At 38.7% G+C, this 25,925-nt stretch overlaps 2 protein-coding genes and 1 long non-coding RNA gene across 5 annotated transcripts; 1 reads left to right on the top strand and 2 right to left on the bottom strand.

Moving 5' to 3' along the window:
- Positions 1-5: 5 nt before the first annotated feature.
- Positions 6-12,917, bottom strand: tada1 (transcriptional adaptor 1). The gene is made up of 8 exons (XM_047368645.1): positions 12,673-12,917; positions 12,140-12,231; positions 11,990-12,055; positions 3,935-4,029; positions 3,542-3,754; positions 3,199-3,350; positions 2,930-3,086; positions 6-753 (listed from the first exon to the last, which is right to left on the bottom strand). The coding sequence occupies exons 1-8, from the start codon at positions 12,744-12,746 to the stop codon at positions 601-603; spliced, it is 1,002 nt and encodes a 333-aa protein (XP_047224601.1). The 5' UTR covers positions 12,747-12,917; the 3' UTR covers positions 6-600.
- Positions 12,918-16,095: 3,178 nt separating this feature from the next.
- On the top strand, positions 16,096-20,608 carry LOC124869640. Of its 3 annotated transcripts, XM_047367606.1 has the most exons (7): positions 16,096-16,596; positions 16,785-16,866; positions 17,089-17,127; positions 18,280-18,838; positions 18,914-19,044; positions 19,137-19,222; positions 19,675-20,608. In XM_047367606.1, the coding sequence occupies exons 4-7, from the start codon at positions 18,313-18,315 to the stop codon at positions 20,129-20,131; spliced, it is 1,200 nt and encodes a 399-aa protein (XP_047223562.1). In that variant the 5' UTR covers positions 16,096-16,596; positions 16,785-16,866; positions 17,089-17,127; positions 18,280-18,312; the 3' UTR covers positions 20,132-20,608. The 3 variants fall into 3 exon arrangements, with proteins under 3 accessions (XP_047223562.1, XP_047223560.1, XP_047223561.1); XM_047367604.1 differs by having other exon boundaries at positions 18,280-19,044; XM_047367605.1 differs by lacking the exons at positions 16,096-16,596; positions 16,785-16,866; positions 17,089-17,127 and having other exon boundaries at positions 18,119-19,044.
- Positions 20,609-20,737: 129 nt separating this feature from the next.
- On the bottom strand, positions 20,738-24,062 carry LOC124869641. Its single transcript, XR_007038630.1, has 4 exons — positions 23,980-24,062; positions 23,709-23,890; positions 23,104-23,603; positions 20,738-21,431 (listed from the first exon to the last, which is right to left on the bottom strand). It is a non-coding gene; the product is annotated as an uncharacterized LOC124869641 (long non-coding RNA).
- Between the last annotated feature and the right edge of the window lie 1,863 nt (positions 24,063-25,925).

Below are 25,925 nucleotides of genomic sequence, written 5' to 3'. Positions count from 1 at the left end.
ACAAGTTTACCTTAAACAAAAGTATTTTATTATTGAACATAAGTGACGTATATATATATAAAAAAAACTTAACAAAACAAATGGATGGACATATATACACAGAACAATAACAATGCTGCAGAAACATGGAGGACCACCAGCACTATCACAAGAAACCAGTAAATGTTATGAGACATTCTGGATATATGTTTCAAGAGGAGCTTAATGACCAGCAGCCCAGGACAAGCTGTACGAGCTCGTCTCCAGACCCAACATGTAAGCTAAACATCTCATATGTTCAGATTATTTGAGCATTTTCTTACACACAGTGCTTTGCCGAAGTACTTTCACCCCTTTAACCTACCCACATTTAAAGTTGGGCAGGGATAGTTTTCTGTTTGGGATAATGACTCACGCAGCAGACAATGTGATCAGCAACACAAACAGGGTTCCGGCTTTATGGATGTCTCTTGCTCCATCTTCTGTAAGCCACAGGTATTATCCACATCTTACAAAGTCTTTTACTTTATGAACACATTGTTCCCCCCTATCTATTGCCATATGGGTGTCCCAGAGATATATTGACCTCCAAGGATCACAGCAGTCTTGTGTGAGAGCCTCTCAGCTGACAAGCATGCCCTCCTTACCCGCCAGCCTCTGTCTGTGTATGTGGTCCTGCTCCAGTTCTTCATGGCTGGGGTGCCACAGCTGAGCCAGGATACGCTCCATGTTGAGGGCGTACATCGTGTGGGAGGGCATCACGCCACGATGAACCTACGTTGCACAGTTACGACAAGTTGTAAAAAGTAAACGTTTTTGATGAATCTACAGGTTTTAAAGCTGAAATATTTTACTTTGCAGATTATATCATGTTAAACACAAACATGCTTTGATGTAACTGCTCCAAAAATAGAATGAGACTAAATGATCACCATATATTACTATACAGAATGAGAAATATTAGACCACAGGTTTTGGAGAATGGTGTTTTGACTGCTGAAACAGTCCTTTCCTTGTCCCCTTGCTAACCCTGAATACTTTACGCTCAATCTATCGATGTGAGTAGACAGCAGAGAGGAATGAAGCCCTGATTATCGACTGTGTGGTGCAACGGAAATGTTAGAAACAGCACTGGACCAAAAAAAAAGCATTCAGACCAAAAAATTCCTCAAAATGTTGTTAGATTTTAGAAAACAATTGTAGTTCCTAATGACCCCTCAGCGTTTCTGGTAAGTTGGTAACTTCAGGTGAAAAACATGCAAGTCTGCTCAGCATGTTTAAGAGCAGGCTGACGTTTTTTACATTTAAAGTAAAAATGAAAGAAAATTAGGTCGAACTGCAGGATGGTGTTTCTGGTTGCTTCCCTCACTCTTCCTCTGCTTCCAATCACTTCCACGGGAAATTTCCCAAAAACCATTTCTAGTACAATACTGCGTTTAAAGACATACCACATTTGAACTATGTTTCTACCGCAAACTGAACGAGAGATTACTAGGAAAAAAAGAGAAAAATAACAGAACCTTTTTGTACTGGACATCATGGTTTAGCACAGCAATGCCACTAATTACAGAGGCAAAGTTGCACAGAACCATGTTCACCAAATCTGGCTAAAAGAGGCAGACAGACATCACACTGGCATTCAGCGTGTTCAACCCTCACCTTTATTACGATTTTATTTACTTACGTTGTATTAAATTAAGTCTATTAGCTACAATGCCTAACAAAAGTATTTAAACTCCTTAAACGCTTTCATTTGGTCCCGTTACACCAAAACTTCAATGTATTTTGTTATGATTTTATGTGATAAACCAACAGAAAGTAACACATAATTATGAAGCGAAAGGGAAATGATACATAGCTTAAATTTTTCAGATCTTACCAAAAAAGAATAAAAAAAAGAACTAGCAGGTGTGTTCATCTGTCTTTCAGAGATAAAGTTTAAAGCAGGGTTAGGGTATAGAACATTATCCAGAGCTTTCAACAACTTACAGAGCTCTGATCAACGCAAACCTACCGAGTCTGTCGTCCACGTAAAACGACTGGCCAGACAAGGACAGCATTACTCATAGAAGCAGCCAAGAAGGTAACTCTAAAGGAGCTCCAGAGATACACAGCTCGGGTGGAAGAATCTGTCAACAGGACAATCGTGCACTCCAAAAATCTGGTCTTTATGGAAGAGCGGCATAAAGAAAGCCATACGTTTAATGTTTGCCACTAGCCATTTAGGAGACACAGCACATACAAGGTGCTCTGGTGTGATGAGAACAAAACTTTTCTCAAGCAGAGACAGGGAAACTGGTCAGAGTTGATGGAAAGATGGATGCAGCTAAATACAGGGCAGCCTTGGATGAAACCCAGCTGGAGCCTGCCAAAGACTTGAAAAGGAGACATTTGACCTGCAGCAAAATGTGCGCAAAAAGTTTTAACCGAGGAGGAATAAATACTAATACAGTCCCTGCTTATCAGATTTTTATTCGTAAAAGGGTTCTTTTTAAAAATCTATGCTTCATTTTCGTTCCACTTCACAGTTATGCAACACTTTGCTTTGTGCATGTCACATAAAATCCTAATTAAAAAGCAGCTGACGTTTAAGGATGCAATCAATGTGACAAAGCGGGCAGTTGAAAACAAGGCACCGTGAAGCTAAACTGGGTTCATTCAAACGCACTCTGGCCGAAAATGAGTATCTGATTTACATAATAATCTAATTCAATATGAATAGAGACAGCAGCTCTGGGTGCCAGCAAAGCGGTACATGACAAACCCAATTACTGTAAAGTCTGGGGCTTTTGCCTGCTTTCATGTGACTGTGGCTCATTTATTTCAGAGCAGCTTTCAAAATGGCTCCTGCTCTGGTTGGACAAGACACACTGGTAAGTTTTTGAGAATAACATGCAATAACAACAACAACAAATACTGATAACAAAGACGTTTTTGCTTATCTTCTCACCTTTAAAGCTTCCAGGAGGTCAAACATGCTGATTGGAGGGAGTGGGGCAGGTAGGGTGTCAGAAGAGCAAGCCAGCAAGTGAACAGCTTTTTGCTCAGCGTCGTCAGGTGAGACCTGAGGTGGTGGGCATGCAGGAAGGGAAGCACTTGGAGGGGGACTTTAAAAGAAAAAAATAAATAACAGCAGATATCAAAGTTAAAGAGGTTTAACAGAAACATTTACGTGAACGTCGCCTGCCTTTTCCAACTATAAACGTGATCATTTCCTACCATTCGCTGATGCCGTGGAACGCAGAAAGGCTGTTCTTGAGATAAGGCCGAGGTGTGACATCAGTGCCGAAGGCGTAAGGGAAGTGCCCGTCGCGTAACCGGTAAGCCTTTCTCCGAGTGATTACGGCAGTCAGGACATCTTTCAAGTGGTGCTGAAATTAGAGTTCAGCGTTAACGCACAAGTAGGGAGAAAACTGCCTTCTGTTCATTCATTTCTGCTAAGCAGCTTGAGAAACGCGTTTTTTTCCTCTTTGAAAAACAGGATGTAACATTGAAAAATTTGATGAAGGAAATAATTATTATGTAATGTTTATGACCAGGAGTATGGATGATGACAGCCCACCTCCACAGCACAGATCATGGTGCTGATGGCATCTTCTGTGACGTTATCCAGCCCCATCTCAAAGGCGGTGACCATCATGCGGGCCTCCAGCTGGCCCCGCGTCGGCAGCAGCAGCGTGTGGGCACTCAGACGCAGCTCCTCCTCCTCGCCCCCCACCTCCCGCAGGCTGAACGGCTGCGCGCCACAGAGAGGGTTCTGTGGCTGGAAACGATGCTGCGGGTACCAAACCCAACATCAGAACGAGACAGTGAGTCAACCGTTAAACATACAGTGAATCATTACCTGACCCAGACATTAAAAACACCCGCTCGCCATATGAACAATTGCCTTATCTGAACTGTTGCCATTAACTTCCTCTGCAGTCAGAAAAAAAAAAGAGAAGAAAGGACTTACGTCAAATTTCTGTCTGGTGGAACACTTCTTCTTTCCTTTTGGCTTGCCAGGCTTTGAGGCACAGCTTCCTTGCCACTGCAGAGGACCTGTGCCCTCTAGAGGACGGAGAAGGAAACACAGGGGGCATTAAAAACACAAATGAGAGGGTGTGAACAAAAAGAACCACTCAAAACAGGTTCTGACCCACGAACCTGACGAGGTAATACAACTGTACAATGGAAAACATCTTGTAGTGGCATCACACAAGCTATGACACCTGTCAGCAGTCTGAACTGTACTTGGACTTTATTGCATTCTCTGCAACAAACTTACAAGTACAGAAAAATGAATTCACAGACCAAAAGAAACTCCAGAAATATATACATGTCAAGCAGCAAAACTACTTGACATCAAGGAGGGTATCTCCGGGGTAGTTCTCTCCCTGAGCTAGCCTCGGCAAACAAGATTCAACAAACGCCCAATCATAATGCAGATTATTAACATATTCAGGCAGCATGGAGGTATCAGGTTCTGGTTGTGAGGAGAAGGTTGGAAGTTAGAAATAACGTTAAGGGCAAACTATAACCCTGAGATCATCTGAGAGTTTATTTATAGCAAACTGAAAACAACACGCCGGAAGTGGCAAATGCAAGGAGGAAAACAAACGGCTCACTACCTTGTAAGGGTGTGATTTCTAAAGCTAAACATTATCAGAGCAACATTATAATTAAAGAACAAGTAGATCTGAGATTAACAAGAGTGGATTTCATGAAACCATGTTGTTACTTGTTCTTTTTCTGTCCAGCATATTAACCAGAAACCTACGGTGGCACAGAGGTGTCAGGTCAAATACATGAGATGCAACACAAATACAAGAGATGCAACACAAATACAAGAGATGCAACACAAATACATGAGATGCAACACAAATACATGAGATGCAACACAAATACATGAGATGCAACACAAATACATGAGATGCAACACAAATACAAGAGATGCAACACAAATACATGAGATGCAACACAAATACATGAGATGCAACACAAATACATGAGATGCAACACAAATACAAGAGCCACAACACAAATACATGAGATGCAACACAAATACATGAGATGCAACACAAATACATGAGATGCAACACAAATACATGAGATGCAACACAAATACAAGAGATGCAACACAAATACATGAGATGCAACACAAATACATGAGATGCAACACAAATACATGAGATGCAACACAAATACAAGAGATGCAACACAAATACATGAGATGCAACACAAATACATGAGATGCAACACAAATACATGAGATGCAACACAAATACATGAGATGCAACACAAATACAAGAGATGCAACACAAATACATGAGATGCAACACAAATACATGAGATGCAACACAAATACATGAGATGCAACACAAATACAAGAGCCACAACACAAATACATGAGATGCAACACAAATACATGAGATGCAACACAAATACATGAGATGCAACACAAATACAAGAGCCACAACACAAATACATGAGATGCAACACAAATACATGAGATGCAACACAAATACATGAGATGCAACACAAATACAAGAGCCACAACACAAATACATGAGATGCAACACAAATACATGAGATGCAACACAAATACAAGAGATGCAACACAAATACATGAGATGCAACACAAATACATGAGATGCAACACAAATACATGAGATGCAACACAAATACAAGAGATGCAACACAAATACATGAGATGCAACACAAATACATGAGATGCAACACAAATACAAGAGATGCAACACAAATACATGAGATGCAACACAAATACAAGAGATGCAACACAAATACATGAGATGCAACACAAATACAAGAGCCACAACACAAATACATGAGATGCAACACAAATACATGAGATGCAACACAAATACATGAGATGCAACACAAATACAAGAGCCACAACACAAATACATGAGATGCAACACAAATACATGAGATGCAACACAAATACATGAGATGCAACACAAATACAAGAGATGCAACACAAATACAAGAGATGCAACACAAATACAAGAGCCACAACACAAATACATGAGATGCAACACAAATACATGAGATGCAACACAAATACAAGAGCCACAACACAAATACATGAGATGCAACACAAATACATGAGATGCAACACAAATACATGAGATGCAACACAAATACAAGAGATGCAACACAAATACAAGAGCCACAACACAAATACATGAGATGCAACACAAATACATGAGATGCAACACAAATACAAGAGCCACAACACAAATACATGAGATGCAACACAAATACATGAGATGCAACACAAATACAAGAGCCACAACACAAATACATGAGATGCAACACAAATACATGAGATGCAACACAAATACAAGAGCCACAACACAAATACATGAGATGCAACACAAATACAAGAGATGCAACACAAATACATGAGATGCAACACAAATACAAGAGCCACAACACAAATACATGAGATGCAACACAAATACATGAGATGCAACACAAATACAAGATCCACAACACAAATACAAGAGCCACAACACAAATACAAGATCCACAACACAAATACAAGAGCCACAACACAAATACAAGAGCCACAACACAAATACAAGATCCACAACACAAATACAAGATCCACAACACAAATACAAGAGCCACAACACAAATACAAGATCCACAACACAAATACAAGATCCACAACACAAATACAAGAGCCACAACACAAATACAAGAGCCACAACACAAATACAAGAGATGCAACACAAATACAAGAGCCACAACACAAATACAAGAGCCACAACACAAATACAAGAGATGCAACACAAATACAAGAGCCACAACACAAATACAAGAGCCACAACACAAATACAAGGGATGCAACACAAATACAAGAGCCACAACACAAATACAAGAGCCACAACACAAATACAAGAGCCACAACACAAATACAAGAGCCACAACACAAATACAAGAGATGCAACACAAATACAAGAGCCACGACACAAATACAAGAGCCACGACACAAATACAAGAGCCACAACACAAATACAAGAGATGCAACACAAATACAAGAGCCACGACACAAATACAAGAGCCACGACACAAATACAAGAGCCACAACACAAATACAAGAGCCACAACACAAATACAAGAGCCACAACACAAATACAAGAGATGCAACACAAATACAAGAGCCACAACACAAATACAAGAGATGCAACACAAATACAAGAGCCACAACACAAATACAAGAGCCACAACACAAATACAAGAGATGCAACACAAATACAAGAGCCACGACACAAATACAAGAGCCACGACACAAATACAAGAGCCACAACACAAATACAAGAGCCACAACACAAATACAAGAGATGCAACACAAATACAAGAGCCACGACACAAATACAAGAGATGCAACACAAATACAAGAGCCACAACACAAATACAAGAGCCACAACACAAATACAAGAGATGCAACACAAATACAAGAGCCACGACACAAATACATGAGATGCAACACAAATACAAGAGATGCAACACAAATACAAGAGCCACAACACAAATACAAGAGCCACAACACAAATACAAGAGCCACAACACAAATACAGGTCCTTCTCAAAATATTAGCATATTGTGATAAAGTTCATTATTTTCCATAATGTCATGATGAAAATTTAACATTCATATATTTTAGATTCATTGCACACTAACTGAAATATTTCAGGTCTTTCATTGTCTTAATACGGATGATTTTGGCATACAGCTCATGAAAACCCAAAATTCCTATCTCACAAAATTAGCATATCATTAAAAGGGTCTCTAAACGAGCTATGAACCTAATCATCTGAATCAACGAGTTAACTCTAAACACCTGCAAAAGATTCCTGAGGCCTTTAAAACTCCCAGCCTGGTTCATCACTCAAAACCCCAATCATGGGTAAGACTGCCGACCTGACTGCTGTCCAGAAGGCCACTATTGACACCCTCAAGCAAGAGGGTAAGACACAGAAAGAAATTTCTGAACGAATAGGCTGTTCCCAGAGTGCTGTATCAAGGCACCTCAGTGGGAAGTCTGTGGGAAGGAAAAAGTGTGGCAGAAAACGCTGCACAACGAGAAGAGGTGACCGGACCCTGAGGAAGATTGTGGAGAAGGGCCGATTCCAGACCTTGGGGGACCTGCAGAAGCAGTGGACTGAGTCTGGAGTAGAAACATCCAGAGCCACCGTGCACAGGCGTGTGCAGGAAATGGGCTACAGGTGCCGCATTCCCCAGGTCAAGCCACTTTTGAACCAGAAACAGCAGCAGAAGCGCCTGACCTGGGCTACAGAGAAGCAGCACTGGACTGTTGCTCAGTGGTCCAAAGTACTTTTTTCGGATGAAAGCAAATTCTGCATGTCATTCAGAAATCAAGGTGCCAGAGTCTGGAGGAAGACTGGGGAGAAGGAAATGCCAAAATGCCAGAAGTCCAGTGTCAAGTACCCACAGTCAGTGATGGTCTGGGGTGCCGTGTCAGCTGCTGGTGTTGGTCCACTGTGTTTTATCAAGGGCAGGGTCAATGCAGCTAGCTATCAGGAGATTTTGGAGCACTTCATGCTTCCATCTGCTGAAAAGCTTTATGGAGATGAAGATTTCATTTTTCAGCACGACCTGGTACCTGCTCACAGTGCCAAAACCACTGGTAAATGGTTTACTGGCCATGGTATCACTGTGCTCAATTGGCCTGCCAGCTCTCCTGACCTGAACCCCATAGAGAATCTGTGGGATATTGTGAAGAGAACGTTGAGAGACTCAAGACCCAACACTCTGGATGAGCTAAAGGCCGCTATCGAAGCATCCTGGGCCTCCATAAGACCTCAGCAGTGCCACAGGCTGATTGCCTCCATGCCACGCCGCATTGAAGCAGTCATTTCTGCAAAAGGATTCCCGACCAAGCATTGAGTGCATAACTGTACATGATTATTTGAAGGTTGATGTTTTTTGTATTAAAAACATTTTTCTTTTATTGGTCGGATGAAATATGCTAATTTTGTGAGATAGGAATTTTGGGTTTTCATGAGCTGTATGCCAAAATCATCCGTATTAAGACAATAAAAGACCTGAAATATTTCAGTTAGTGTGCAATGAATCTAAAATATATGAATGTTAAATTTTCATCATGACATTATGGAAAATAATGAACTTTATCACAATATGCTAATATTTTGAGAAGGACCTGTACAAGAGATGCAACACAAATACAAGATCCACAACACAAATACAAGATCCACAACACAAATACATGAGATGCAACAAAAGTGAAACGCTTTTTTTTTTATAATTAGTCACACTGATTGGAACTCTGAGTCTACAATAAGCTTTGACTTTGTTGCGTAAGTTAAGTTACGCAGTGACAACTGCGGTCAAGTGAGCCGACAGTCAGAAATACGCGGTCACGCCAGCCGAAACTAGGTCCCTCTTAAAGATTAGCGTCGCGCATACAAGGTTCATTACGGTAATGGAGCAGAAAGGACCCAATCCTGGCGACGGTTGAGAAAATAAGAGGAAAACAGGGAAGTAACCTACAGAACATTTATATTAATGACATTTTTTACAACTTTCACATAAATGTTTTATGTAAAAAGATTTTTTTTTTATAATTTTACTGGACATCTTTGGAGAAATAACGGGTCAAAGTCTCTACTAATGCTCAACCAGTATATGCTTTTGTTGCTTTTAATTGTGGTTATAGTATAGATGACCCTTTACTATAATCTCAAGAGATTATGTTGTCACCTCTCATGGTTTTGGAGAAATAAAATTCTGAAAGTGGGACAAAACCATATACTGGTTGAGCATTAGTAGAGACTTTGACCCGTTATTTCTCCAAAGATGTACAGTAAAATTCTAAAAAAAAATTTTTTTTTTACATAAAACATTTATGTGAAAGTTGTAAAAAATGTCATTAATATAAATGTTCTGATGTTCATCGTTGGTAAAATGGCAGAGTACACAGTGTATAACAAAAAAATAAGGACACTAAATAATACTGCTGTTGAATGACTTCCCTTGTGGCTTTTGTATTTGACCTGACACCTCTGGGCCACCGTAGAAACCCGACTGGGTGTGCTTCCTTGAGCTCGATTGGAAGGAATGAGAAAGGTTGGGAAAAAATGACCCAATCTGAGGTTATGTTTTATGTGTAATAACCTTTTTTCACAACTAACCGGTCAGACACAAAAAAGATCTGTTTTTAAACAGGAAAGAAGAAGGTCGGATGGATTAGTATTGATCAGGCATTGTGGGTGGACACAGTGAGGCTACTACTTCTTGACAAATAACATGACTATTGTTTCCATGAGAAGTGGAGAACACGACCACACAGAAGGGTTCATTTATTTTGCTGGTCCTTGTATAGAAAAAAGCTTTGGAAATCAGTTATGCAGCCTTCTTTCTGGTGAAATACAACCCGGTTTAATTTGATGTTGTTAGCTTAGACTGATAACAGCAAACTGAGGTCTCTCTCACGTGATTAACCTGCATCCATTCCTTATTTATGACTGTAAGCCAAGTCATTAAACTTAAATTAACACTAGATATAAAATCACTATATTTTTTCTCTCTTTACGCACTTTGATTTAAGCTTTTCGTTTAGTGTATATACAGCCAAGCCCAAAACTATTCATACCCCTGCCTTGAAAGATTTAGGTTTAAAAACTATTTTTATTCAAGTAAGCAGTTTGTTTCTTGGTTAAATGAAAATAAATAAATAAAAAAAACTAAACTATATACACAGAGTACATATTTTTAAGAAAAAAAAAGCTTTTATTTACATTTTATTAACAATGGCTTATCTATTATTTATACACACCTCAATGATCAATGGGAAACTCTTAATTGGCATTAAGCAATTAAACTCTCCATATAAGGGCTGACCTGCTTTTTTTTTTTTTTTTTGCATGTTTCTGCTGGTATTTTGACAATTCATCTTTAGTGATGAACTCCAAGCCTTTGTGGTTGGAAAGCCTCTTTGCCATCACCCCAATCTTTAGCTCCTTCTCCAGATTATTTATCAGTTTCAAGCCAAGACTCTGGCTGAGTCGCTGCAATAAGATCATATTACTTTCAGTCAGTGGAAACATGTTGATAAATTTAGAAGATTATATTGCATCTAAACCTGTCAGAGGTATGACTAATTTTGGGCTCAACGGTACATGTTTATAAATCGCAGCCCTACTGCATTTTGTAGGTATGCTTGAGCTGTAATATCCTATAGAGCTGTAACTAATGATTATTTTGCTTACTGATTAATGTGTTGACTATTTTTTTCAAATAATAATTGGATAGCAAAAGGCGATAAATAGGAGGGTTTTTTTTACAGAATTTTAATCATATTTACAGAAATAAGTTTTTCATTTTGAATCCAAAATGTTTTTATTTTTTGTACAATTTTGGCTTAATTGCTGCTCCGAGTTGGTTGTTCTTTGAGCAAATGGCACATTTTACAGTCTGTATACTCAAGTTAACAATTATTCGATTACCAAATTAGTTAACAATTATTTCAGTAAATGACTAATCTGATTGCTTTTAGCCTTAATATCCTTTCCTAAGTTTTTGTATGTTCTGTCATTCTTCATATACCCGGGTTTAGTTTCAGCCAGCACCATATTTCAATGCAGGTCCAGTTAAAAGCAGAACGTTAAAATTTACAGAAAACATTGCTTTGAATGTCGTGATTTTTAATACACTGCAGTGAGCTGGTTGGAGAATGCAGACTTGCAGGGCGCTGCAGCCAGACTCCAGTACATTCATGCTTTCAAGGCGCCAAGCAGACACTATGTTTCTGCAGGATGCAAGTCCGGTGTTTTAAATAAGTTCCCAAAACTTTACATAAGATCAAAGTCAATAGAAGAATGCATGATCAAACACAACCTGAGAAGTATTTATACTATCAGCTCCATGATCTACGTTTTCAGCATAAAATCTGAACTATTAGGCCATTAAATCTGCTTGTCCAGGACTACAGACTGTCTTGGCGACACACCAAACTCACCTGGCGTGGAAACAATGATCTGGCATCGTGTGAGAATGGCCAGGAGGAAGTCGTTGTGAAAGTGAACTAGAATAGAAAAAGGAGATATACGATAAACCACAATCTTTCAGAAAACATCAGTAAGGACAGCAGCTTCTCTTGCACACCAACCATTTTCCTGAGGCAGCAGACGACGCGCCTCAACGTCAAACTCTTCTTTGCTGATTTTCTGTTTGAACCACAGCTTTAGATTTGCCCAGTAACTGCAAATACAAGATAGATGGAGAAATTGCATAACTTTTAAACAGCTACACTTAACCTGATTGTTTCCTTTATTTTATTTTAACGTTTAAAGAACCCGTTGTCATTTTTTAAATTTAAATCTCATTCTACCAGTTTATAAACAGCTCATCTTGCACGTAATGTAGATGAATAATAAGAATAACGTTAAACAAGCTAAACCTTTACAGTAATACAACAGTAAGAATAGACGTTTATTATGTGTCGCACCATTTGGACGGCATAAAATCTGAACTCAGTGAGGAGTGAGCCGCTAAAAACATTAGCTTGCTAAGTGCTAGCTGGGTGCTAACATGCACGTAGCCGAGATGCCTCAACTTAATCATATAATTATCTGCGACACAGAAAAGAGGTACAAATCAGCCCCACGCAGAGGAAACGCATTCACAACATGTTCATCTTACTGCTTGACATTATCGCCGATTGCATCCGTTAAATTCTTCTTCGCAATCTCCAGCTCGCTAGCGTGACCCGCCATAGTGTCAAAATTGCGTCATCACCAAACGACACCAAGGTTTTGTGAACTTAATTCAAAAACGAGATCACCATTTAAATTTTTAAAATCAGATATTGATCATGTAACTGTTTTAACCGGTGCGTAATCATTAGCTAATTGGTAGACGACGTGTTTGTTATTTAAATACTCGGGTTTACAGTGAAACCTAAAAACGTTTGATGTATCAGCTAACCATTACTGCCATCTTGTGACAGAATATGGTATTCCAATTAAATCCTCTTTAAAATTTCTTGATGTGCACCTAGTACAAGTATCCCTTAACCCGAGTTCATATTTTGTCACGATCCTGTCTCAAAGTTCAGTGTATTTTGTCATAATTTTATGTGAGACCAACACAAACTAGTGCATAGTTGTAAAGTGAAATAAGACAATAAGATTTTAGAATAAGAATTAAGATTTTTTACCCCGTCCATCCATTGTCAATCAGAGGGCAATGCAAATTAAAAACAAATACATTTAAAATGTTTGGTGTGCATTTGTATTCAAACCTTGTACTCTGATACCCCTAAATAAATCCAGTGCAACGAGTTGCTTTGAGAAGTTGCCTTACATAGTTTGTAATTTAATCTCAGTATAACTCCAGCTGTTTCGTGAAGGTGTCAGAGGTTTGTTAGAGAACATTAATGGACAAACAGCATCATGAAGACCAAGGAGAACACCAGGTTTAAAGCAAGTTGAAACAATGTCCCAAGCTTTGAATATTTTCACAGAGCACTGTTCAATCCATCATTTAAATAGAGCTGTATGATGTAGAAATTAATGTGATGGCAATATTACTGATAAATGACGATATCTCTAGTCAGAAATCCACATTTCCTCCTTCTTCAGGTTCTCATCTGTGCTTCTAGGATTTGTTCTGATATTTACCATCTTGGGCACTATTATCTGCAGGAGATATGAGGATCTACTGCAGAACGACTACATCCAAAAGGTACTAGCATAGTCAGAACTCATGATAGGGATAGGCAATACTTATATTGTTTATTGTTTTGAAACACAATATTGTGGTAATATTTGGTCATCTTGTGATAATAAGGATAAACTTAAACTGATGCTGTCTGTAAAATCCAAAATGTGATGGGATAGTTAACATACATCATTTTCTTTCCACCTCACCATTATGCATTACTTTATGTTTCTGTCATATAAAATCTAAGTAAAGGGGTCTCTAAGGGAGTGCCCTGGCGGTCTACAGGAAGCTCATTTCAGCTGCTTGTATCCGGGATCTTGTTCTTTCGATTATTTTTAATACACTGGAGTGAGCTGTTTGGAGAACGCAGACATAATGCCAGTACATTCATGCTTTCAAGGCGCCAAGCAGGCAGCAGACACAATGTTTTTGCAGGATGCCTGTCGACAATAGATGCGGAGAACATGGTCCACTCGGACTATATGGGTGTATTCACACTTGCCACTTTTGGTCCGCTTTAAACGGACCAGAGTTCGTTCCCTTCTTGGTCCGGACCTTTTGTGCAGGTGTGAATTCACTCAAGCGAACCCTGGTCCGGACCAAACAACCGGACCGAGACCCACTTTTTGAGGAGGTCTCGGTCCGCTTCCAATCGGACTCTGGTGCGGTTCGCTTATGGTCTGAATACAAACCGGCCCCGATCCGAACCAACTACAAAAAGCGTACGTCTCTTTGGACATAAAAAGCCACCGTAGCCGGTAGCAAAGGTGTGTGTTGTAAGGTAATCATACCTGATAGGCTGTGTGTTGCTTAGCAACGCTATCGGCTTGTTGTGGGACACGTAGAGAACGTCGGCGTTCAGCACGTATTCTCCTACGAGGTTCCAACATTATAAATGTAACGTCTCAAAGTCTGTGTTGAATGAGCTTCACTCTCACAATAATATTGCAGCTGTAATAACGGCACAATTATGCAGAACAGAGGTATGGGGTGCCGTTTAGGACAGAAACCATTTTTTCTCTCACACACACCACTAAAACTGTTGCAAACATTACTATAGACACAGTGACACACACTAAAACACCTATGCTGGTTTGAATGAGAGGTCAAATCTAGGTGTGTGTGAACTAATACTAGGCTGAATGAGAGGGTATACATGTGTGTGTGTGTGTGTGAACTAATACTAGGCTGAATGAGAGGGTATACATGTGTGTGTGTGTGTGTGAACTAATACTAGGCTGAATGAGAGGGTATACATGTGTGTGTGTGTGTGTGAACTAATACTAGGCTGAATGAGAGGGTATACATGTGTGTGTGTGTGAACTAATACTAGGCTGAATGAGAGGGTATACACGTGTGTGTGTGTGTGAACTAATACTAGGCTGAATGAGAGGGTATACATGTGTGTGTGTGTGAACTAATACTAGGCTGAATGAGAGGGTATACATGTGTGTGTGTGTGTGTGAACTAATACTAGGCTGAATGAGAGGGTATACATGTGTGTGTGTGTGTGTGAACTAATACTAGGCTGAATGAGAGGGTATACACGTGTGTGTGTGTGTGTGAACTAATACTAGGCTGAATGAGAGGGTATACACGTGTGTGTGTGTGAACTAATACTAGGCTGAATGAGAGGGTATACATGTGTGTGTGTGTGAACTAATACTAGGCTGAATGAGAGGGTATACATGTGTGTGTGTGAACTAATACTAGGCTGAATGAGAGGGTATACATGTGTGTGTGTGAACTAATACTAGGCTGAATGAGAGGGTATACATGTGTGTGTGTGAACTAATACTAGGCTGAATGAGAGGGTATACATGTGTGTGTGTGTGAACTAATACTAGGCTGAATGAGAGGGTATACATGTGTGTGTGTGTGAACTAATACTAGGCTGAATGAGAGGGTATACATGTGTGTGTGTGTGTGTGAACTAATACTAGGCTGAATGAGAGGGTATACACGTGTGTGTGTGTGTGTGAACTAATACTAGGCTGAATGAGAGGGTATACACGTGTGTGTGTGTGTGTGAACTAATACTAGGCTGAATGAGAGGGTATACATGTGTGTGTGTGTGTGTGAACTAATACTAGGCTGAATGAGAGGGTATACATGTGTGTGTGTGTGTGTGAGAACTAATACTAGGCTGAATGAGAGGGTATACATGTGTGTGTGTGTGTGTGAACTAATACTAGGCTGAATGAGAGGGTATACACGTGTGTGTGTGTGTGTGAACTAATACTAGGCTGAATGAGAGGGTATACACGTGTGTGTGTGTGTGTGAACTAATACTAGGCTGAATGAGAGGGTATACATGTGTGTGTGTGTGTGTGAACTAATACTAGGCTGAATGAGAGGGTATACACGTGTGTGTGTGTGTGTGAACTAATACTAGGCTGAATGAGAGGGTATACATGTGTGTGTGAACTAATAAGAGTGAATGAGGTAATTTGTAGTAGAATGAATGAATGACAATACATGTATGCGTAAGAGTTCATTGTGCTGTGAGTGAGAGGCTTGTACTTGTCTGTGTGAGAGGTAAACTTGTCACGGAAGAGGCGGGGTAAAAGTTGGCTTGCGCATGCGTAGATCCCAAACTGAGCGACATTGCTTTAATACAGAGCGTCCAGTAGGTGGCAGCGAACTATCGGCCAATAACTATGAGCTCCAGAGAAGAATGCGAAACATGGCTAATGGCAACGTGAGTAAAGACAGAATAGGTCAAGCAGCCGCAATTTTAAATAGTATTTTATCATCACCGGATGCAACAAGCAGTGCGACCTTCGCCTTAAACGAAAGAGCTTCTTTGACCGCCCGCAGTGATTCGGTTGAGACAGAATTAGCATCTGTTTCGTGCTGGAGCAGCTAGCCGAAGTTCGGCGGTGTCAACAGTAAATCAAGGTAAAAAATATTTTCTTTATTCCGCTTTTTTTAAATTTATTTATTAAAGTAAAGATTTTGTTTTCTAAAGAAATTGGACAATTTATTAACCCGGCCATCAAATCTCGACCTAGCTTAACTGTTGTGTAAACACTGACAAAAGTATTGCTCCGATGCTCCTCATGCTGAAAACTCTTCTACCAACACAGGACCAAGTTCGGTGGCTCCGGTAGCTCCACGTTTCCAAGCCCAGCAATGTTTTGGACCTTGGACTACTAACAGGAGAAGAAGGTAATATTTTTGTTGGTCTTCATTTAGATCGCTAGCACAGATTGTGCATAATATTTGTTGTTCCTGATGAGAGAATATAGCTAACTCTGTCTGGATAATTGGCATAACGTTACATACAAATAATGACACTGTCTGTAGGGTGAGTGGTCATTACACTGTGATGGTCTCTATTACACTGTAGAACTAATTTATTTAAATTTAAATGCTCTCTGTCTGTTTTAGATGCATAGTTTCCTTTGTTGATCATCGGATTTCTCTTCAGTTAAGTATTCAATTCAATTCAGTTTTATTTATATAGTGCCAATTCACAACAAATGTTGTCTCAAGCCACTTCACAACAGTCAGGTACATACATTCCAATTAATCCTAACCATTGAACAGTGCAGTCAAAGTTAGTTATTTATTCAAATTGGATAAAAAGTTTTTCTATCTAAGGAACCCCAGCAGATTGCATCCAGTCAGAGACTTGCAGCATTCACTCCTCCTGAATGAGCATGTAGAGACAGTGGACAGTCACTGGGGTTGACTTTGCAGCAATCCCTCATACTGAGCATGCATGTAGTGACAGTGGAGAGGAAAAACTCCCTTTTAACAGGAAGAAACCTCCAGCAGAACCAGGCTCAGTGTGAGCAGCCATCTGCCACGACCGACTGGGGGTTTGAGAGAACAGAGCAGAGACACAAAAAGAATACAGAAGCACTGATCCAGGAGTACTTTCTATGGGAAGGAAAAGTAAATGTTAATGATGTAGTTCCTTTAGTTGTTTCACCTAGAAAGAAAGAACAGATAAACTCTGAGCCAGTTTTCAAGGTTAGAGTCTGAAAGAGAGCACATAGAGTTTGTTACAGTAGAAGCTCAGTCAGTAGCTATGTCTAGGAGAGAGAAAGGGTTAGACACTAAAAAACAGGGCCAAGTGGATCATCAGTAGAGGGTGAGCATTAAGTTGTTGCCAGCAGAAGCTCGAACGATTCCCCCCTCCAGAAAGGTGTCACAGGTAGACACAGAGCCAGGCCATGTGTAGCTTCTAGGAAGAGAAAAGAAAGAACAAGGTTAAAAGCTGAAATAACAGCAAATAATGCAAAATTGGAGAGTAGTGTGAGAATGTAGCGAAGAGGGTGAAAGTGGTCATTATGTCCTCCAGCAGCCTAAGCCTATAGCAGCAGAACTACACAGAGAGTTTCAGTTCAGATTATTTAGTTAAACGGCGCTTATTTACAACAATGTCGTCACAAGGCACCTCACAAAGGGTCCCACTGATGGTCATTGTTATACTAAAAACCACAATGATTGGGATACCTCTCTCTGTCAGACTGATTATAACCATTGGAAAAGAGAAGGGGTCATACAGGTAGCAGAAAAGTATGTACTCTGTAAACTTCTTAAGTCTGATTCTCTCTTTTCCCCATTCCACAGGAGTTTTTCCTGGCTTCAAGAAATCCTTCTGGAATGAAGACTGGAAACAGAACATCTCTGTTTAACATATCTGAGCCAGCAAATTCAGTCCCAATGCAACTTTCTATTATTCTTGTTCTGCTGCTGCAGCTGTCTTTTCTTACTTCCTTTACATTAGGAGTCAGTGAAGGCGATGTCCAACAATTTTTTATGGATGCGCTACATTGTATAGAACTAATTCAAAGGGAAAGAACAGGTGACATAAGTAGCCAGGATAGGCTTTACAGAGAACTTGCTGATCACACTCAGACTTTATCTGCAATTCTGTCAGTGTCACTGTTTAATGAGTTAAGATACCATGCATATAGAACAATGATTGAAGACTTGTATACCTGTTTTCAATCCATTTTAGAAGAATATGATGCTATGCTAAGATCTCATGAATTGAACCCTAGATGTCTGCTTCCCCCAACAAAATGGACTGGTTTTTCAGGGCGCCCACGATATGACATCACATCATTGCAAATTTCTCACTGCATTTCAATTGGAATGAACTGGCAGCAGATTGCATCTGCCTTTGGTATTAACCGTCGAACTCTCTACAGATATAGACAACACTTGGGAATCCAACCCTTACAATATACTGTGCTGACAGACCAAGACTTAACAAGAGTTGGGACTGACATTCTACAAAGGACACCAAATGCTGGTGAAACTTATGTGCTTGGGAGCCTTGCATCCAGAGAAATACGTGTTCAGCGTTGGCGTGTTAGACAGTGTCTACAGGTTAGTGGTGTGAAAGAAAATGTTATATTCACAAACATCATATCAATATTCTCCTTATGTTCACTATTCTAATATTTTGACTCCATAAACAGGAAGTTGATCCAATTGGACGGTCATTCCGCAGGAGGCGTACCATACGCCGACGGGTTTATAATGTTCAGACACCAAATCAACTATGGTAGGGTAACAATTTTTTAATTTTACACAAAAGTATTATACATTGTTTTGCATTGTACTAGGTACCTTATTTAACTGTTCTTTAATGCTAATGTTCAGTCGACAAAAGGTCATGTTGCAAACGCAAGCCTCATTGTTTACTTTTAGAAATACCTTTTTAATATCCCAGTTTTAATGAGTGTAATAAAAATGCATTTCCACAAAAAGAATGGATGTTTATTTTTTTAGAACAATCTCTTTTTTAATACTTGGGTTTAATCTTGGGCACACTGTCTTGACCTGTTCCCACATGTGTATAAGCATTAAGATGCTGCATGGCGTTTTGCTACCTTTATGTTTTTGAGTAAGGTTAGGTAAATCTGAAGTACGGTGAACAATAAGTAGGAATACTGATTGTTGAAACAGTTGTTTATGTTGTTCCTTTTAAATTGTGCTTTTTTTTTTCTTTAACAGGCATTTTGACAGTAACCACAAGCTGGTGAGATGGCGAATGGTTGTTCATGGCTGTGTGGATGGCTTTAGTCGAACTATAATATATCTAAGATGCTGTAACAACAATAGAGCCTCTACTGTGTTGTGCCTGTTTGTAATGGGAGTGAATCATTTTGGTTTCCCTTCAAGAGTAAGGTGTGATCATGGAATGGAAAACACACTTGTGGCTCGTTTCATGTTGGAAAGACGGGGGCTGAACAGACGTAGTGTCATTGCAGGCTTGTCAGTACATAATCAGCGCATTGAAAGATTGTGGGCAGAGCTCAATAGGGTGGTCGCGAACCATTTCATAAATCTTTTTAGTTTCATGGAGCAGCATGGTATCCTTGACTCTTTGAATGAGATTCATCTGTTTTGCCTACATTTTGTCTACATGCCAAGAATTGAAAGAGCAACAATAGAGTTCAGAAACCAATGAAATAACCACGGCCTCTCCACACAGAATGGGTAGTTGTGGCACACAGGTGTCATAAACAACATGGCACAACAAAATACAGCCGTTGATTCTATTTTTGAGCTACATGAAAATTTTGGAGTAGATCATGGGGGACCATTGCCCGATATTCAGACTAGAAATAATGTTGTTATTCCAGATATTGATGTAGGCATAAATGACACGGCACTTAATTTGATGCACTGCAAAATGATGGAAACTATGGTATCAATTTATTCTGCTCTGTAGTGACTTTTCTTGAACAATATCAGTTGTAATCTACAGAATTAAGTTTTTTTGAGCAAAATTTAAATTTTGAAATGATGAAAATCACTAAATGTTTAAAACAAATGTTCTGTCACTTTGTGAGAATACATTTACAGTAATAAGATTTAAATGCATATTGTATTTTATTTGAGGTTTAGAATGTATGTAAAGCTGAAATAAACAGTACTGACAATACATTACTCAATCTCTCTGTTTTCACATTCTGGAAGGAGTACATTTACAAAACGAGAAGTATAAATTAAAAGAGAAGATAAACATTGGTGTAGACCACCAGATTGAACCAGTAAGCACAAGAAAAAGATAGTAAAACTTCCAACTGGGAAATTTATGGTATGAAAATAAACTGGATGTTGTGAGGTAATTCTAAACCTTTGAAAATTAGAATGGTAAAAGAAAAAAAGCTCACTCCAACTAACATGCCGGACTGTATATAATGCCCTGCAGGTGGCAATAAAACAAAGATGAGAATTTATCAAATTTTGAAAAGGAAAAAAAAAGTAACAAAGATTACAACATACCAGGTGAAACCTAGAATGTGTTTGAATTAAACTTAAAATAACTTATTTTTTATGTTGACCATTCTCTCGTCCCTGCTAGTGCCCAGTGTTCCATTATATAACTTCTGAACAAAATTACTTTGCTAACCTGGACCAGCTTTAGGTTTTGCAAATAAATGTCTAAACTTTAAAGCAACATAACTATATACTGTGAGAAATGTAATTCAAGCAAAAAAGTGTTTATGTTCTTCCAAATCCCTGGGTGTTCCCTAAAGCAAAGTCCATGCTTTCCTTAAAAGCCTCATAAGAAGTTATGAGCGGGAGTTTCAAACAGTTTATACATGTGTTGGCCATGGGGAACATTCGTTTTGAGGAGCTTTCTTCACTGTCCTCATGGTTAAACTCGATGGATGGTGCTGGAGAAAAGCCGACTGGTGGTATCTCATTTGCTCCAGTTGCAAATACAAGGAGGTTTTGAAGCTTTGATGATCCTTCCTCATCTGTGGAAAAAAATATAACTATTAATTGAGTTTCCATTTTGGTACTATTTGCCATTTACAGTTCAAAGTACATTTAAAAGTTGTGACGACTATGCTAGAATATTACACCTTACAGTTAAAACCAGATGTATACATAGACTCTATCAAAGGACCCCAACATTGTATTCCTCTCTCCCCGAAATTATATCAGACAAAATGTTTCCCATTTTAGGTCAGTTGGGATTACCAAAATATTATATTTGAATTTGTTTTGTACCATTTCTGTATTACTTTTTTTTTTTAATTCACAACTTTTAATGCAACTCTGAACATTTGACTGAATTGGAAGCAAACCTGTGGATGTATTATTGGATAACATCTCAAACACATTGTTTCCTTGAGTGACATCAGGGAAAAAACAAAAAAATTAAATTAAATGCAAAATATCAGGAAAAGAATTGTGGCTCCCCATAAGTCTGTCTTAACCTTGAGTACAATTTCTTATTCCTGAAGTCGCCATATTCATCTGTTTAATTAAATGCAAGTACAGTATGTCCAGCCCACCAAACTGTATAGGAAAGAGATTGGTTCTGTCTTAAAGAGATTCATGTGTTTTGATCTAAAATGTCTGTATCAAAAGACAGAACAAAAGCATAAGACCTAATGAAGAAGGGGGAAGTTTGCAAATCTCATAGCACCATCCCAAATGATGAAGTATGGGGGTGGCAGCATCACATGTGGCTGCTTTCCTGTAGGAAAAACAACATGGCACAACAAAATACAGCAGTTTATTCTGCACATCACAGAATAGATTGAAATATTGGAACATCTTAAATCATCACACAGGATGTCAAAAGCTTAGGCACAAATGGGTCTTCCAAATGGAAAATGACTAAGCAAAAGAATTCATAAATTGGCTTAAAGACAACAATGTCAACGTTTTGGAGTAGCCATCACAAAGCCCTGATCTTAGTCCCATACTAATGTGTTGGCAGAGTTGAAAAGGTATGAGGAAGTAAGATGACCTACAAATCTGACTCCGTTAAAACAGTTCTGTCAGGAGGACTTGGCTAATGTTCAAGCAAAGTATTCTGAGAATCTTGTGCAAGGATACCCAAAATGTTTGACTATAGTCATACAGTTTAAAAGGTAATTCTACCAAATATTAAATAAATGTGTATGAGCTATGAATTTAAGAAGAGTAAAAAAAAAATCTCATTATAAATAGATAACAGATACAATTTTGGTAACCTCAACTAAAATAGGAAGAGATGTTTAATCTGATTTTAATGTCAGACAATGAGGGGAAAAAAAAAGTTTATTTTATACAGTGTATGAAAATATCTGAAAATATTTGACTCTATATTGTTCACTTGAAGGAAACCTTGCATTTATAGCACATTACATTCTTCATACTGGAAAGGAATCTTGCAGATTCATAGATTTGTTTTTCAATTTTTAAAATCAAAACAGGAACATTTGGGCTTTGAAAACTGCTATTTGACAATTCTTTGTTTTAATATAGTCACAGAATCTTTTGTTTAATTACAAACCAAATGTGATGGTTTTAGGATATGGGTCCACTGATCATACTTTCTAATGATGTGTGGCTATTTTGAGAGATACGTTAATGAGTAACAATCATATAATATTAATAACAGCTACAGACAAGATGATAATATTTGCAAATTACCTTCTGCATCTTGCAGATAATCTCTCCACAAAGGAATAACTGCATCTTCTGCTCTTCTTCGGTTAATTCCTTTGGGAGCAAGCCGAGGGGTGAAAAGGTCATCCATCATGTCAGCAGTTAATCGCTGTGGCTCATGGCAGAACAAAGAGCGAAAACTGTCTGGATGTTGCTTAACAGCATCTAAAACTCCAAGTGTTTTTAGTCCTTCTTCAAACTTGTACAAAAATAAATAAGCAAATAAACATTTACTCCCAGTCTCTGATTGATAAACTGAGCAAAGACGTTTTTGTATCATGCATTTAAAGAAATATTAAAAACAAACTACATCTTTGAAAGGGGCCTAGAACCCTGTGAACAACATGAAACATCAGCAGGTCATGCAGGAGAAGATCTCGATCACTGATGGTTGTTAAGGGTCTGACACATCCTGCATTGGTCATGTAGTCTAAAAGAGGATCTGTGGCTCTCAGAAGCTCCTCCAGAGTGGAACTTTCAGATACCTAACACAGTTTAACACAAGTGTAAACAGACAAAATCAAATAGGGATATGTTCTCCTTAATTCTTATATACAGTTAAAAGTAATATAATTTGTAAGTGGAATAACCTTTTTCAGTTTTTCATGGAGGTCTGCATCAGTTACATCTTTTAAAGTAGGACAAGCTGCATTTGGACCTCCAACCAAGCTAGCGAAAAGGACTGGAGAAAGGAACCGTGGAGCTGGACCTCCATGGACGAGGCTAACAGCAATTGCCCTTCCAGCCAAAAAGTACTTGTCCTCCCTCATGGCTGTATAGTAAAAGAACAATTATACAAATATGGTTTCAAACATAAAGATGTTGAAAGGAAATACCAGAAACTGAAGAATCAGAACAAACCTGTACTATTCATAGCTAAATTTCTGCTTTCATCTGTGCCTTCAAACATCGGAGACATGGACAAGGCTTCAATGAGTAAACGCATTCTCTCCGTGGGCCACCCAAATCAATCGCCTCTTCATTTTTTCCAAAATCATCAGAGAATTTCACATTCATTGAGAAATGTGGATTGTATGATACCCTTTTAAATCCACGTATGGCTCCATCTAAAACTGCTGAACGACTGACATTGAATTTGCAGTGCATTCCAGTGTCAATATTTTTGGACAGCTCTTCCAGTATGTCCTTCACAGGCAAGCTCTTGGAAGAAGTTTCAGATCTGAAAATGAGGAGAAAAAATAATGGCTGGTCACTTATTTAAAATACTCTCCAATCAGTTTGCAAAGCCTCAACAAGGTTACTTAATGTATTTTCATTTAACCCCAAATACTTAAAACGCCTCAAAATAGCTTATTCACCAATGTCTAAATATTCTATAATTTAAAATTACGAACTTGCTAAAAAAATTAAAGTCCATTTATCAAGTAGATACTCACAAGTGAGTTTCAATACTGGCCAAAATGGCATGATTCATTTCTTCGTCATCAGAGGACAGATCAGAAACATTTGACATCACTGACAAATAGGTTGTGTAGTTGGAGCTTGCGTGTGCCGTTGGTTCATCTTCGCAGAGTTCAACAATGGAAGAGGGGTTGGAGTCTGTAGCAGATGACCTGGTGCTGATGGAGGTAGTGGACTGAGTTGTAGTTGTAGCAGAAGGTGGGATATTTGGATTGCTGATGTGAGATGGGCAAAAGGTTGGATGGTGTACTGCTGGCAATTCTTCATCTGCACTCTCCAAGTCATTGTTGTAGAGGGCATTTTCTATTGTGTTGAGCTGTTTACTTCTAGCCATGGCTCTTGTTGTCCGCGGAGATATTTGATATGCCGTCACGTTTCTTACTTCAACATCTTCCTGTAAGATTTAACCAAGGCACCACATGGAAACCAAACGTTTTGAAATAATAAATTTATCCTTAACTCCCATGGAATGCTTCTCTGTAAAATTATCTTTGTAATAGAATAAAGTAATATTTATTTCTAAGCCATCTAAAGGATCAATAACAATGCTTTAATAACCAAATGATGGAGTCAGGGTTGTTCTGAAGCAATATTACTAGATGTCTTTAACATCCCGAGAAGCTCTGAAATGCTTTTAATATAAAATGTAAATTAAAGTATCAGTGTGTCCATAGACAAAACTACAGTAATATTTTTTTTTTCTCACACAAAACAATACCATAACTTACAAGAAGAGTTTGTGATGGTCTGACATACAGAGCCTTTGATCTGAAGACCTTCTGGATCAACTGGCCATTCAGTTGTTGACCCTCTTGGAGTTTGGGAGAGATGAGTTTATTTCCACAGCCCATGAGGATCTGAAGGCTAAATATGGTGTTTTTGATATTTATTAAAACCATACCTATTTTGACAATTTTGTACTTAAAATACAGTAACAGAATGAAACATTATAAATGTAGGGTTACCTGACATTCTGAGGACTTATTAAACCAAAGCCATCTCTGATTTGCTGGATCACGGTATGATTGTCTCAAGACTTATGGAATTCAAAAGCACTCAGTATGTGACCGTTTTCATGCAAGTATTGCTTGAAAGGTGGCTTGCAAATCACTTCCCACATGGGATTTGGAAGGAGTATTACATCTTTATTAAAGCATTCGTGGTAATGGATACCTCTGGGTCTGAAAAACAATGAATAAAAATTTTTATGTATTTAACTGAAGAGAAATCCGATGATCAACAAAGGAAACTATGCATCTAAAACAGACAGAGAGCATTTAAATTTAAATAAATTAGTTCTACAGTGTAATAGAGACCATCACAGTGTAATGACCACTCACCCTACAGACAGTGTCATTATTTGTATGTAACGTTATGCCAATTAT

Source organism: Girardinichthys multiradiatus, chromosome 6 (assembly GCF_021462225.1).
Source record: "Girardinichthys multiradiatus isolate DD_20200921_A chromosome 6, DD_fGirMul_XY1, whole genome shotgun sequence".
In the NCBI taxonomy this organism is placed as follows: domain Eukaryota; kingdom Metazoa; phylum Chordata; class Actinopteri; order Cyprinodontiformes; family Goodeidae; genus Girardinichthys; species Girardinichthys multiradiatus.
Note: the sequence above shows the minus strand (reverse complement) of the source record. Positions and strands in the feature narration are given on the sequence as shown.

Excerpts from the sequence above, each read along its gene's own strand:
- tada1 (XM_047368645.1), bottom strand. The coding sequence starts at position 12,746 with ATGGCGGGTCACGCTAGCGAGCTGGAGATTGCGAAGAAGAATTTAACG. Across the intron at positions 3,755-3,934 it reads CCACCAGACAGAAATTTGAC|CATCGTTTCCAGCCACAGAA; the intron begins GTAAGTCCTTTC and ends TGGTACCCGCAG. Across the intron at positions 754-2,929 it reads ACCTCCTGGAAGCTTTAAAG|GTTCATCGTGGCGTGATGCC; the intron begins GTGAGAAGATAA and ends TGTGCAACGTAG.
- LOC124869640 (XM_047367604.1), top strand. The coding sequence starts at position 18,313 with ATGAAGACTGGAAACAGAACATCTCTGTTTAACATATCTGAGCCAGCA. Across the intron at positions 19,045-19,136 it reads GTGTTAGACAGTGTCTACAG|GAAGTTGATCCAATTGGACG; the intron begins GTTAGTGGTGTG and ends CTCCATAAACAG. Across the intron at positions 19,223-19,674 it reads CAGACACCAAATCAACTATG|GCATTTTGACAGTAACCACA; the intron begins GTAGGGTAACAA and ends TTTCTTTAACAG.